We start from the raw sequence: 14,741 nt of genomic DNA, 5'->3' as shown, positions 1-14,741 counted from the left end.
TGATCATTTCAAACTCTTTATGTTCTCATCAGTTAGTCATACCCTTTATCTGAGATTCGAACCTGGGCTGATTATATATCAGGCAGTGTTTTAACTTCCTGAGCCACGGGTTCTTTCTCTCTTTTATTAGCTGGAAGGCAAGGCAAATGTATGTTTAAGTATTTGTCAAGGTTTTTTGTGAATGGACCTTGCTAATTAACTCTTTCATTCCTGTTTTGGCCCGACTCAGGGCTTATCCACAGGACATAGTCAACTTATGACAGCTCATTATTTGTGCAAATTATTCAAATTGCTAATAAAGAATTTGGGAGGCTAAGATGATCATTTCGAACTCTTTATGTTCTCATCAGTTAGTCATACCCTTTATCTGAGATTCGAACCTGGGCTGATTATATATCAGGCAGTGTTTTAACTTCCTGAGCCACGGGTTCCTTCTCTCTTTTATTAGCTGGAAGGCAAGGCAAATGTATGTTTAAGTATTTGTCAAGGTTTTTTGAATGGACCTTGCTAATTAACTCTTTCTTTATCGAATCTCAGATAAAGGGTATGACTAACTGATGAGAACATAAAGAGTTCGAAATGATCATCTTAGCCTCCCAAATTCTTTATTAGCAATTTGAATAATTTGCATATATATATATATATATATATATATATATATATATATATATATATATATATATATATATATATATATATATATATATAACGGAATCAAAGATTTATTATGGTTGTAAACCAGCACATCAAAAGTTTTCACCAAAATTTACTATGAGATTACAAAAAGTTAAAATTTAGTTTTCAAATATATTCCACATTTCCAAAAAAGAAAGTTTCCTGATTGGTTGATTTATCGTAATTTTCCTTTCAGGTATATAAAACTAATGTAAAATCATTCATTTATGTGGGAAATAGTGTTTTTCCCATAGGGAGTGAGAAATCTTTCTCTCAATGAACACTTTTCTCAAGGGTAATCTGTTGATTTTGAGCTGGTGGTGAACAGAATTAGAACAAAAAAATAGCCCTTGATTGTAACACTGTTGTTTTTGTCATCCCCCATTTTTGTCAGAAAAAAGACATCCTGTCCTTGCTAGACCCTAACTAATTCATTATGAGCAGTTAGAACAATTTAATATGGATCTATTCAAAGCCACATACATCATGTATAATTATTTATTTAAAGTTATTTGTTACAGGGAAGAATACTGTATTGATAACCAAATATCTTTGGGACATGACTTCATGTAAATGTGATTCTCCTAATTACACAAAATTTAGCAAAAATGCAAGGAGTTTGTTTTAGAGTTGGTTAGATTCCAGTACATTTTTGTTTTGGAGTTGCTTATAATTCTACTTCACCCTATTTTAATAAATAACAGTAATTGTTTCTTGCAGCTTTCATCTTCCTTCCCCGATGACATAACAGAAATGTCATCTTTATTTTGAATTGCATTGCATTCTGTATTGTAGCTTTTTTGTTTGGAAACAGAATATTCATTTGACTGGTGGAAAAGGTTGAAATGTCTTTTTGTCTTTTCTCACCACAAGTTATACTCATCAAAGAGAACGCTTACCAAAATAACATTTATTTTCTTTAGTTGACAGAAGTTATTGTTAATGAAGTTCTCAATGGAGCTGATGAAAGCAATATCAAGTGTGGTGTTATAGGAGAAATTGGCTGCTCTTGGCCTCTGACCGACAGTGAAAACAGAGTCCTTAAAGCAACAGCACATGCTCAGGCGCAACTTGGCTGTCCAGTCATCATCCATCCAGGCCGAAATGGGGATTCACCTTTCCAGATCATTAGAATTTTGCAGGAAGCTGGGGCTGACATCTCAAAAACTGTGATGTCTCATTTAGACAGGTAAATTGGCTTTCTGGAGACTGAGTTCATATTTATGTACTGTATATTTATTTTTGCATCTAAAGAGTGGAATTTTAAGAAATTAATTAAATCTGGATGTTTTGATGTATTATTAATTTTTACTGCCAGTTGTAGTTATAATGCTTAGATGAATTATCCAAAAGTTAGTGACAGATCCTATGAAAATACTCAAACTGTAATACTTATAAAAGAATGTTCAGTTCTGCTAAAATCTAGATTTTTTTTAAAAAAAAAGACTGTCTGCCTAAGTGTTTTGTAACATTCATTTATAGATGAGTGCCTCCTTAGTCCATAGTTGGATACCTTAAATAGATTATATATTTTAAGTGAAGTAGATTCAAAATCTACTTTATAGTATCAAGTTCTAATTATGTCAGGGAACTGTTCAGACTCATAATTCAAAACATTTCATTGATCTATAACTCTTACATTGTTTAAATTTTATGAAGCCACACATACCTCTTCTAAGTACTTGTACTATTCTTCCAATATCACTGTAAAAATTGTCAGATTTTTCTATTCTTTTTGTTGGATCTTTCCAGCTTATGTACACCCTCTTTCTTCATCTGGATATGCTATCTACATAGTATGCCCAAGAAACTGTGATTCTAATTCCGATACTTCCACTTCACAGATTACTTTTGTCTCTTGTTTACTAATTATGATTTCATTTTTTAAAATGAAATGTTTCACACTAGGTCCATTGATGTCTGGAATAAACCATCTATAACATATATTATGGAAAAGAAATGGTTCCTATACATAGTATCCTTCCTAGTGTCTCCTAGTTTTATTAGTTTATGATATATATAGTATTTTTCACATAAAACTGCTTATCATTACCTCCTTGTGGTTGTCTAAGAATTAATCTATCTAGATGTTTTAAATTAATGCAGAATTTTGTAGCAACGTTACTGTAAATTGGATATGAAGCTGGGTGGCCTATTAATTTTTCCACTAGGATATAGAAATACAGTTTTGCAGTCATCAATCAAGACAAACTAATGAAGCAAGTTATGACTTATCTCAAGTAAACAAAGACTTGATCATGGATAAGTTCATTTATGTTGATGTTTAATGTTGCTGGTTTACTGTAGGACTGGTGTATGGTTCTTCTCAGAATTTTAGAATAGTTAAGAATAGAATATTTAAGTCACAGAGTGTACATTTTGCAAGTAGAAAAGTTCTAAATTATATCCACATTATCTCTAGGTAAAATGTAGAAAAAATGCCACATGATTTTGATTAATTGTCATCAGACAGTGTTGACAGGTCTTTCTGTTTGTGAGTTGATTCCTTAAAATAAGCCACTACTTTTTTTAATTGATAGTGCTTAAAAAGGTTGACCCATCTTCCTGTTGGCTTTCCCTGAATCAATTGTCAAAGATCTGAGCTTTTTTACAATATGTATATTAGAAATATATCTATAGAGCAAGTAACCTTCAATAGCTTAGGAACTATCTGTTGGAGGGCAATGCTGAATCTTTATCGTTTTCCCGAGGTTTTAACATTTGTAACAATGACACCAAGCAAACGCAACAAATAATCAAATAATGCTGAAAATGATAGTGCTAGATGACTCATTTTGTACTAGAACAGCAAGGTATGGCTTCTGAAAACAAAAACAATAGTGCACTTAATCAAGAGTATAGCAGTGAATGTCCTCTTTCTTCAACTGAGAAAAATGATCTGTATATCCGAGTCTCTGTGACCTTATGTGGCCGGATGTTGGCAACTTGACAATTATTGATTAGCATTTCAGATGGAAGCTATTTTGAACATATACCTATCATGAAAATATGGGATGCACTATTCTTTCTGTACCACTTCCATTATAGCACTGCAAACTTGGTAAAGTTTTTCAGATTTCATGAAAATTCTGGAGGAGAGGTGTCATGGCCCCATTGGAACCCAATTTGGAGAAGCTGGAACCAGGACCATCTGGTGGAAATGGCATGTCTCCCATGGAATGCTTGGAGAGGCCAGGGGCTGAGGACGATGTTGTCCCAGACCCCTCAGGCACTGGGGAAGGTGGGTTGACCAGACACAGGGGAGTATCGGCTGCAGATAAGCAATGGTGCTGATAGGCAGCAGATCCCCTCTGAAGATCTGACCTGGAAAGTTAACACAACCCAGGTGGCTAGAAAGGCCCAACAGAGGCTTCACTTTCTTAGGGTCTTGCGGAAGAACAGGGTAGAACAACGGCTAATGACCCTCTTTTACTGGTCTACTATAGAGAGCGTCCTCTCGTATGGTATTGTGGTTTGGTATGCTGGTCTGACAGCCGCGGACAGGAAAGTATTACAGAGGGTAGTGAGCACAGCACAAGACATTGTGGGCTGTCCCCTGACACCACTGGATGACATCGCCAGGGCTCATTGCCTTGGAAGAGTGAGGAAGATTCTCAGGGATGACTCACACCCTGGATGGTATCTCTTTACTCTCCTACCATGCGGTAGGAGATATAGGAGTATAGCCAGCCATACCAACAGGCTGAAAAATAGCTTTTATCTGTGGGCTGTTAGGCTTTTAAATGGGACATAATCTCTGTGAACTTATGCAGAATTGACTTGGGAGGCCGGTGTGTGGTGTAGTTGGTTCACATGGTGTGGTAGGATGGAGGGTTTGTTGTCACTGTGTGTTGGGGGGAGAGAGCACGGGGGGAGGCTTAGCTAATCTCAGTGTACATGTGTTGAACTTTGACAATAAAGGTTTTATTTATTTATTTATTTATTTATTTATTTATTTATTTATTTATGAGGAACAGCTGCCTCCTCTCTCAATCCAAGGGCACAGAGAACGGAGCGTAGGCAAGATCAGGAAAGGGCTGCGGGGCTCTACTCAAGAGAAGGTCACCCCTTCTCACAAGGAAGGTGGTGTAGGTTAACTTAAGGAAAAGCCGGGGGAAGTTTGTCTTTGTCAGGAACAATGATTTGTTCTGATTTACACTCCCCTGGCTTTGGTTCGTGCTCTTGCCCATGCCTTGCCTTTGCCTTGCAGCTTGCCTTTGGCCTTGTGGACTTGGTTTGCCTCATGGATGTGTCTTTTGCCTTGTGGACTGCTTTACCTTGTGGATTTGCCTTTGGCTTGTGGCCTTGTCTTGGCCTTTGTACCTGAACTCTGGATCTTGCCCTGTGAGCTTTCACCCTCTCTTTGGACTTCCTTTGTTGTTTACTGGCTTCTGGGGACTGAGGGTGGCTGCCTTGAGGGTAGTGTGGGGCTTTACCAGGCCATTGTAGGACTGTTTTGTGGCCTTTTTATCAAAGGAATAAAGGACTCTAGTGATGCCTGCCTCTGCCTGGGTTGTTACAGAAGGGTCTAAAGCAGCCCGGTAAGAAGAATCCCATGAATTGCAAGAGAAATGGAGAACAGAATGGCATGTTCTGGAACAGTTTTTCTTAAACTTTGTGCTCTCAGGACCCACTTTTAAAAATCATGGAGGACCCAAAAGACCTTTAACTTGCAGATTTTGTGGATCTCTGAGAGGGTCTTGAATGACACTTTTAGAAATAAATACTGTTCTAGAGGCACTGCTGACTGAAAAATAAGATAGTAGAGGTCATGGGGCTGCAACCTTTTATTATAGATCCTTAAAAGTAAAGTAAATATGCTACCAACCTATTTTTTTCATTCTGCTCATCTATGAGGCATTAGAAGAAAAATAAACTTTTTCCAGATTGCAAATACTTCTCTGTCTGATTGCCTAGAGGTGAACCTTGATTGCCTCAGGTAATCAGGCTGGTGGTTATTAACAGGCCTTATTTAAATGAATTCCTTTTATTTTATATGTTAACTAAAAGATCGCTTGGCATATCCTTTGATTTGCAATATAAAATAAAGACAAAATAGAGTATGCTGTGGTTCTTCAATATAGACATCCATCTTTATAATATTTTTCCCCACTTCAGTATCTAGAGCTGTCTCTATGGTAGATGAAAACCAAAAAAATGCTTGACAATTTGTATTGGTTAGCATTTCTGAAGATTATTGAAAAAATACATTTATTAGTTAGAGTTTGCAGGAGTGATGAGCAACATGGTGGCCTCGTGGTGAAGATGCTGACCTCCCACTGGGAAGATTGAGAATTCCATCCTAGGTAGCAGCAGGTGTTTCTCTTTCAGGGTGCAACTCCGCATAGGCATCAGGAAGGATGTCCGGCCACTAAATCCTCAACTCCATTCAGTTGTCCCAATTCTATCCTGAATCAAGGGATTGTAGGGTTGTATAAAGAAGAAAAGAAGAAAAAAAAGAGTTAGCAGTTAGCTGGTGGCAGTTATTTTTGGTTTCTTACATCCTACTTGCTCCTCCTCCTTGATTATGTTATTCAGGCAAAAGATTGAATTTGTGTAAGCAGTCCCTTTTAGAATAACACATTGTGATGTATTTGAAGGAACACTAGGATCTGTTCATTAAACACAAGGGTTTGAAGATATACATACTTTTGTATGCTTTTCATTCATGTTCAGTATGATTCTTTCCTGGAACTGTAGTTTATTACCACTCTTACACAAATCATAGGCATAGGGACTTTCTCACATTAGTTAATTGCCTCCATATTATCATGCACCCAGAAATACTTGATCACATGTCATATTTGATCTATGGAATATATTTTTTCTCCTTGCCTTTGGCTGAATTTAGGAAATTAATCAAATCAGTGATCAAAACATGGAGCGTGTTGCCCTTTCATTGCTCCAGGTTAGCCCTATTTCAAACCAAAAGTGCATATTAAAGCCCAGAGCAGTGTTTTTCAAAATATGGCCCAAGGATCCTTGGGGATCCACCAAGATCCTTTTAAGAGTTTATGAAATCAAATTTATTTGTCAGTCATTGAAAAATAATACAATATTAAAATCCCATCAGACAATTGTGAAAAGTGGTAATAGCAGTGAATGTGTTTTTTTTAAATAAATAAATATAACCCATAAAAACAAAACAGAAATTTTGGGCTTAATTGTGGTCGTAATTCAAAGACTACCTATAATTGTTATTGTACATGTTATTATTAAGTTTGCCTACTCTGCCTAGTGTTTCATAATATAGAACAATACAATGTGGTAGTTTTTGGGGGAGGGGCAGTGAATTTAACCAGATTTTTAAATATTCTGGATGCTTATGAATTGATTATTTTTAAAAATGATCTGATGGTTTTAGTTTACTTTTAAGGCATATGCCTCAATCCATTCCACCCAAGGTAACTTGTTTTGATTCAGGAATTTCAAGTCCTAATGGAGGCAACAGTGAAAATATTCTAAATAAGTATAAAGTAATGATATAAAAGAACAGTATAGGAAGAATTATTTATTGTTTAGTGTACTCCATTTTTCCTTTAATGGCATATATTGCCAAAGAATTGAAAAGATAAACACCAATTACTCTTCTGATAAACAAGATGTGTATAAAATAACAATATTTATAAATGTGACTAGGTCAGAATCTCTACAGTTCTTTTAATGTATTTTGGAGGGAGAATTGTTAATTATAAAGCAATATATGCTATATTTGTAGACTTATTCGATGACATAAAACAATTCAGTTGATTGCAAAACATATTTATGCTGTACATTGGATTTTGTGCAGGACTATATTTGATGAGAAGAAATTATTAGAGTTTGCCAAACTTGGATGCTACTTAGAATATGACCTTTTCGGAACTGAATTTATTTCCTATCACATGAATCCTGATATTGACATGCCAAGTGACAACGAAAGAATTTTACGGTATGTATTCCAATGCCATAACACATTTAGACTGGAACTTTTGCTGGTGATAAAAATGTCATTAGTATCCAGGTTTAAAAGGCCACAAGATTAGCCCACCTGCCATTTACATCGTCATGACGTGTGCTGGCTGTTCATAAATTGTATAATAGTTATTTGAGGTATATTTTATAATTCATGAAGGCCATGGTACATTATCTCTTTCTCAACTAGGATAGCCAAGGAAATACTTTGATTCCTAATGGGAACCCTAAACATACATATAGCTTGGGAGCATGACATATCTTTGCCATTTCATATTTTGCCAAATTTGTGGTACAGTTGTCCACTTTAAAACATATAAAACAGGGGTCATCCACCCCCAGTCCATGAACCGGCACTGGTCTGCAGCATGCCAGCAAATGGGCTGCTCAAACAAACAAAGTTCCATCCTTGGGATGCAGGCAGTAGTCAAAACCACACCCCCTCTGGTCCACAGAAAAACTTTCTCCATGGCACCGGTCCCCGGTGCCCAAAAGACAGAGGACCTCTGATACAAAATGTGAACTTTATTGTAAATATGTTTTCGGTAGAATACATGCATTTCTCTTAAGATTTTAAAAGCAGATAAATACAGTACCTATGGAAAATTAATGTAAACACAGGACAGAACAGACTTATGAATGAACACATGCAAAAATAAAAAGTCTCATCAGTCAAGTTCTTTTCTAGTCATGGTTCAGAGAGAAGTTGGATACCTTTCTCACGTGAAAATTTCTTCTCTCCTTTGGTAGACATTGTTAACCAAGGGGCAGAAAGAAATTATTCTTTCTAAAAGATCACCTCTACCCAATATGGAAGGAAAGCAGCCGTCATAAATCTAGCATAAGCCCTTCCTACTCACAATGTTGCCGTTTATATCATTTGTTTAGAAAATTAGCATCATGCACAATGGAACATCTAATTTCACTTCTTGGTTAGTAATGCTAGGCAGTTCCCTCCTTAACTATACTTTGCAAACCATCCTCATCATCTGCTCCTAATAGGAACTTTAGTTAGTATCAGTCACAGTTAAGTGCTTAGGTAAATAGAACATGTAGTCTTGTACTGAAAAGAGTGCAGATTGTACAAGAGTTTTATATTTTCATTAGATGCCACGGTAGAAAACTGCATCTCACTAGCCAAAATATGGCGTACCCACAGAACATTTTTATGTACATATTTATACTCCCATCATACTGTTCTCTTCAGATAAAGTGATCCATGTTTTTCAACGTGCAGGAAATAAAGGTAAATCATAAAAAATAGGACATAAAAGAGAAGAAAGTCTTAGTAAATATACAGTGTACATAAAAAGCCTACAACACCTGTTAAAATGTTAGGTTTCTGAGATGTAAAAAAATCAGACCAAGATAAAACACTTCAGAATTTTTTCCACCTTTAATATAACATATAAGCTGTTATAATTCAATTGAAATAAAGTGAGATCTTTTAAGGAGGAAAATAATTCATATTTTAGGGGGGAAAATAACAATAAAAATATACAATAACATGGTTGCATAGGGTCTATGACAGTTCGCCGTGGCCAACTCGCCATGGCCAACTTGCACCACCAGTTCACCCTGGCCAACTTGCTGTAGCCAACTTGCCACAGGACAACTTGTTGCCAGACAAAAGTTACACTAATAACAAAGAAGTGTTAGAATAGAATCATTAAAGAAGCAAAAGGAGGGACAGAATGAAACATGATCAACAAAAATTGAAATATTTTTTATTTATTTTAAATAATTAAACGGAATTGTTTTGCAGTGAGTTGTCCTGTGGCAGGTTGGCTGTGGTGAGTTGGCTATGCCAAGTTGGCTGTGGCAAGTTGTCCCATTCACAGCTGCATAAGTGTGCACACCCTTAAACTAATACTTTGGTGAAGCACCTATTGATTTTAAAATACTATTCGGTCTGTTGGGGTAGGAGCTTATCAGCATGGCACATCTTCCCTTGGGAATCTCTGCCCGTTCTTCCTTGGGAAAGAGGTCCTCATCTGTCAGATTGCAAAGGCATCTGCTATGCACAGCCCTCTTCAGGTTGCCCCATAGATTTTTCAACTGGATTCAAGTCTGGGCTCTGGCTGGGCCATTCCAAAACTTACAGCTTCTTCTAGTGAAGCCATTATTTTGTTGATCTGGGTCATTGTCATGTTGAAAGGTGAAATTCCTATTCATCTTCAACATTATAGCAGAGACCTGAAGGTTTTGTGCCAAAATTGACTAATATTTAGAACTGTTCATAATTTTCTCCACCTTGACTAAAGACCCAGTCCAGGTGACAAAAATATGATGCTGCCACCACTGTGTTTCATTGTGGACGTGATGTACTTATTGGTGATTTGCAGTGCTGTTTTTATGCCAAAAGTACATCACACTCAAAATGAACCTTCGTCTCATCACCATAACACATTTTCCCACATGAGTTTGTCAGACTTGTAGGTTTTTGCAAAATGTAGCCCAGCTTGGATGGTTTTCTTTGTAAGAAAAGGCTTCTGTCTTGCCTCCTTACCCCACAGCCCAGACATAAGAAGAATGTAATAGTTCCTTTACAGTTGCAGTTCCTTTACAGTTGCTGTAGGCCTCTTGACAGCCTCTTGGACCAATTTTCATTTTGTTTTTTGATCAATTTTGGAGGAACATCCAGTTCTTAGTAATGTCACTGTTGTGCCATATTTTCTCCACTTGTTGATGACTGTCTTCACTGTGTTCCATGGTATATCCAATGCCTTGGAAATTTTTGGTGTCTTTATCTTGGCTGATACTTTCCAACAATGAGATCACTTTGATGCTTTGTAAGCTCTTTACTGACCATGGATGCCTTTTGCTGTAACTGAGTAACTGTCAGAAAAATCCTACTAGCCTATATAAACAATCAAACTTTATATGGGCTTTATCAGAGTTACTTTAATTGATGGCAGGTGGGTACTGACTACTATTCAACATCAGTTTGAATGTGATTGGTTAATTCTGAATACAGTCACATCCTTACATACAAGGGGTTGGGTACACTTATGCAACCATCTTATTATGTGTTTTTATTGTTATTTTACCCCCTAAAATATTTCAGTTTGTTTTTCAATTGAATTGTACAGCTTATATGTTATATTAAAGGTGGAAAAAATTCTGAAGTGATTTATCTTGATCGGATATTTTTTACATTTCAAAAAACTCAAATTTTAACAGGGGTATGTAGACTTTTTATATTCATTGTAGTATATATAACTTATTTTCATGTACTTTAACAAAACTAATGCCAAAATGGAAGTTGTTGAACAAGTTGATTCCTTAGGTCTGGGAGAACTTTAGAACCAGATAGCTGGGTCATATAAAATCTGTATCAGGTTAATAATATTTTGCTTTTTTTAAAGGAAGTTAAAATAGGTATAATCTCTCTTTCTTGTCAATCTACCCTATGAAAAGTCCTGAGAGTCAGTGTTGCAATTTCACTTCAGCAAACAAAGCTCAGAATTACTTTTGAGCCAATGATCACCAGCCTAACCTACTCCACAAAAAAAAAACTGGAAGCAGGAGCATTTTATACTTCTGAAAGAAAAGTGGGATATAAATCTAATAAACTGAATAAATGTTTTATGTATCTAGATATTCTAATTGGGTCATCCTACAGTCAGTTTGTTCCCAGACAATCCTCAGAATGTGTTCACTGAAGGTGGCAAAAGACAATATAAGAAGACAAAATGGCTTTTATGCAATTATTTATGCTAGAACTATTTTTGAGTGGCTTTCTGGGACTTCAGTTATTTATTGCAATACACACTGCAACAAATATTGTCTCAGTTCGCCTTCTCATAGTCATGCAAATTGATATATGAGTGTATAGGTTTGGAGGGGAAATTTTTTTCAGTGTAATTCCCAATCAGCTTTGCTAATTTGAGAATGAGAATGGGGAATGGCTATCTAATTTACATGGAAATCATTTCAAGATATGTATCGGCATGGTATAAATTTGTACAAGGATTTCTCTGTATTTTTACAAATGTTATTGAGGAGTGAAATGATAATTTTGCTATGGTGAGAAATTACGTGGAGAGAAATTTATTTCTCCTTTATCATGGTCATTAGAACCAGATTGCTTTAATTACTCAAGTTATCCAAGGAAATTCAACATAGGTTAAAGTATTACCTTCTGTAATGCTACATTAATATTTGTAATGTTCCAGAGCTCACTTCTCATTTTAATGGTTGCATGGAGCTCAGTCTCATCCATCAGTAAGCAAGATGGACAACTCCCATTGCTTGAAGTCAAATAGTCTGACTTCATTTATCTCACTGTGATCATAAGGTTTCTTTTAATGAGAAAATGGCTATTCCAAATCCATCCAATTATCTGAAGTTCAATGATTTCACTGCAGAAAATTGGTCATGTTCCAATTACTGAACCATGTAAACATTCCAGTATGTAATTGTTTAAATTACTTTCATATTGCATTTGTAAGGGGAAATATTCCCAAGTGTAATGGTTTAAAAAAGAAAAACACAAATCATTATTGAACTTTTTTTGTTAATCAGACTCCTCAGCTAACCTTGACCTCTTATTCAGAAGTGTAGAAAACAATATTCCTCATTAATGACTGTCATGCATCTGTGGTATTAATTGTTGTATGGCTATGTGAGATAGTCGAGATAGACTGCTTTTAATAAATGGTTATGTACTGTTCTGGTGCACCAGAAAGTTCAAAAGGGTATGTTAATGCACAATAAAAGTTGTATGGCTGAAGGCCAAGCTCTTCCTTAATATTATAGAACTGAGATAATAAGATGTGTGGTAAATTTGATTGTTTTGTTAAGTTGTGTCTTAATTCATGATTTTGTCTTGCCCATTAGACCAAATATCTCTTCCCATTCAACTTCATTAGTTTGCCACTCTAGATAGTCAGTCTGACTAAATTTAATTTCTTTCAAAGAAGTGGTCTCATTTGAAAAATACAGGTAGTCCTCAACTTACGAGCACAATTGAGCCCTAAATTTCTGTTGCTAAATGAAAAGTTGTTAATTGAATTTTTATCCATTTTATGACTTTTCTTGCCAAAGTTGTTAAGTGAATCACTGCAGTTGTTATGTTAGTAACATGGTTGTTAAGGGTATCTAACTTCCCCATTGACTTTGCTTGTCAAAAGTTTGCAAAAGGTAGATCACATGACCCTGGGGGTGCTGCAGTGGTCATGGGAAAAGTCATCATAGGTCACTTTTTAGCACTATAGCTTCAAACAATCACTAAATGAATACTGTAAGTCAAGGACTACCTGTACTCTGTAATTTGTGAGCAAGTAGAATACTTATAAATATTCCATTAGCCAATTTAATATTTAGGAAACAAAAGCTTTAGAGGTTTCTACTCTATAACCATTCACACATAGCAACCCAGAATTCTTGAAAATCTGACTTAACCATATATAAAACAGATGCTGGTGTTTTATTCAGCTCATCTTGCTAGCAAGAATCCATGATTTGCTTACCTTTCTGCCTGAAGCAGTAAATCTGCTTGCTTCTCTAAGATGGAAGACTCATAAGCCAAGAATGTATTTATGCCAGCTTAATAGTGGAAAAATAACTCAAGAGTTCTCAACTCATGTATAGTATTAATTGTACCACAGAGTTGTCCAGTTTTTTCTGCTACAGTATTACTGAAGTGAGAACTGTTATAGTGTTTATTATCAGAACAGTAGTAATTCATGATTACCCCAGAATTCACAAATTCTGTTTGTGTAAATGCTAATCTAATTTCTTTTCAGCATAAGAGAATAGGTGATTTCAGTAAAAAATATTGTTGAAATCTATTTCCAGAGATTATTTTTATATTACAAATTAATTTGAACATTTATTCAGAAATATTTCCTTTTTTTGCAGAGTTCGAATGTTGATTGAAGAAGGTTATGATGACAAAATTGTGATTGCTCATGATATTCACACAAAACATAGACTAAAGAAATATGGTGGCCATGGCTATTCTCATATTCTTGAAAATATTGTCCCAAAAATGCTCATGAGAGGAATATCTCAAAATAAAATTGATAAACTATTGCTAGAAAATCCCAAACAGTGGCTGACTTTTAAATAAAAAAACTGTGATCCTGTTTGCTTTGGTGAAAGTGAAAAAAACAGAATTGAAATTGGGCTGAGGAAAATTAAATTGTACCTTTGGAGCACAGAATAAGAAAATAAGAACTCCATTTTTATTGTATGATTGCAACTTAAAATAATAACAAAATTAGATGTATTTTTGGAAATATGTTTAATGAAACTTCTATAATATGAAGATGGAACGTATTATATTAATGAATGAAAATTATTTTTAAATGGCTTTCTATGGAATTAATTGGATGGAAAACATCCATTTGAATTAATCAGAATGAGAAACTTCAATCATGGTCTGGCTTACAACTGAATGTAAATGCCATTGTTTTGTGTGTAAGCCCTTGATAGAACTACTAGTTTGTTTTGTTTTAAAAAAATGGACATCCTACCATGAAATGCATTGTACTTTAAATGTATCCAGAAATAAATCTTGCCTTGCTTCGCTTCATATTGTACATGCCTATTTTTACGGTCATTTGAGTGAAGCACATATTTAAAAACTTCACATGTGAATTAGGCCTTTCCATTTCCAAAATACAACACTGCATTGCATTTCAAGAGGCAGATGAAGCAGCCCCTTTGCAGAGATCCATCTACTTCTCTGAAACATGACTCTTCTGTTTCTTGAAATATGCATTTTGACAATTTAGAGAAAATCTCCCTACTTTGCTGTCAGTAAGCTTAAATTGCATATCTTCTGCAACAAATGGAGTTATGAGATTCATAGCTGACTGCCAGAATTATTTTCTTTATTTTTTAAAAAGCAGTTCTAGGTAGGCTTATGGCAAACTGAAAAGTAAATAATGTCTGTATCATCTTACAAACTGGTGGCATGATCAAGAAAATTTTAATGGGATCATCAAAGGAATATTTTAAGATCTGCTGATATGCTATGAAATACTTCTAATGCATCAGAGTGGATAATGACAGAATTCATTTGGTCCTTTTAAGGTAGATTTTTGCCAAGAAAACTGCAGGAATTTGGGAAGTAATCACCAGGGAAGGGAGGGAGGGAGGGA

General features: G+C 35.4%; 1 protein-coding gene across 1 annotated transcript in view; it reads left to right on the top strand.

Moving 5' to 3' along the window:
• Nucleotides 1–14,161, top strand: part of PTER (phosphotriesterase related) — a 44,238-nt gene extending 30,077 nt beyond the window's left edge. The window contains exons 3-5 of the mRNA XM_083376779.1: nucleotides 1,599–1,864; nucleotides 7,466–7,606; nucleotides 13,495–14,161. Of these exons, the coding sequence (XP_083232905.1) occupies nucleotides 1,599–1,864; nucleotides 7,466–7,606; nucleotides 13,495–13,705 (618 nt within the window). The 3' untranslated portion in view covers nucleotides 13,706–14,161. The remainder of the gene's footprint in view (nucleotides 1–1,598; nucleotides 1,865–7,465; nucleotides 7,607–13,494) is intronic.
• The last annotated feature ends 580 nt before the right edge of the window (nucleotides 14,162–14,741 follow it).

The sequence above is a fragment of the Vipera ursinii genome (genome assembly GCF_947247035.1).
Source record: "Vipera ursinii genome assembly, chromosome: Z".
Lineage (NCBI taxonomy): Eukaryota > Metazoa > Chordata > Lepidosauria > Squamata > Viperidae > Vipera > Vipera ursinii.
This window is presented reverse-complemented; position numbering and strand designations above follow the sequence as displayed.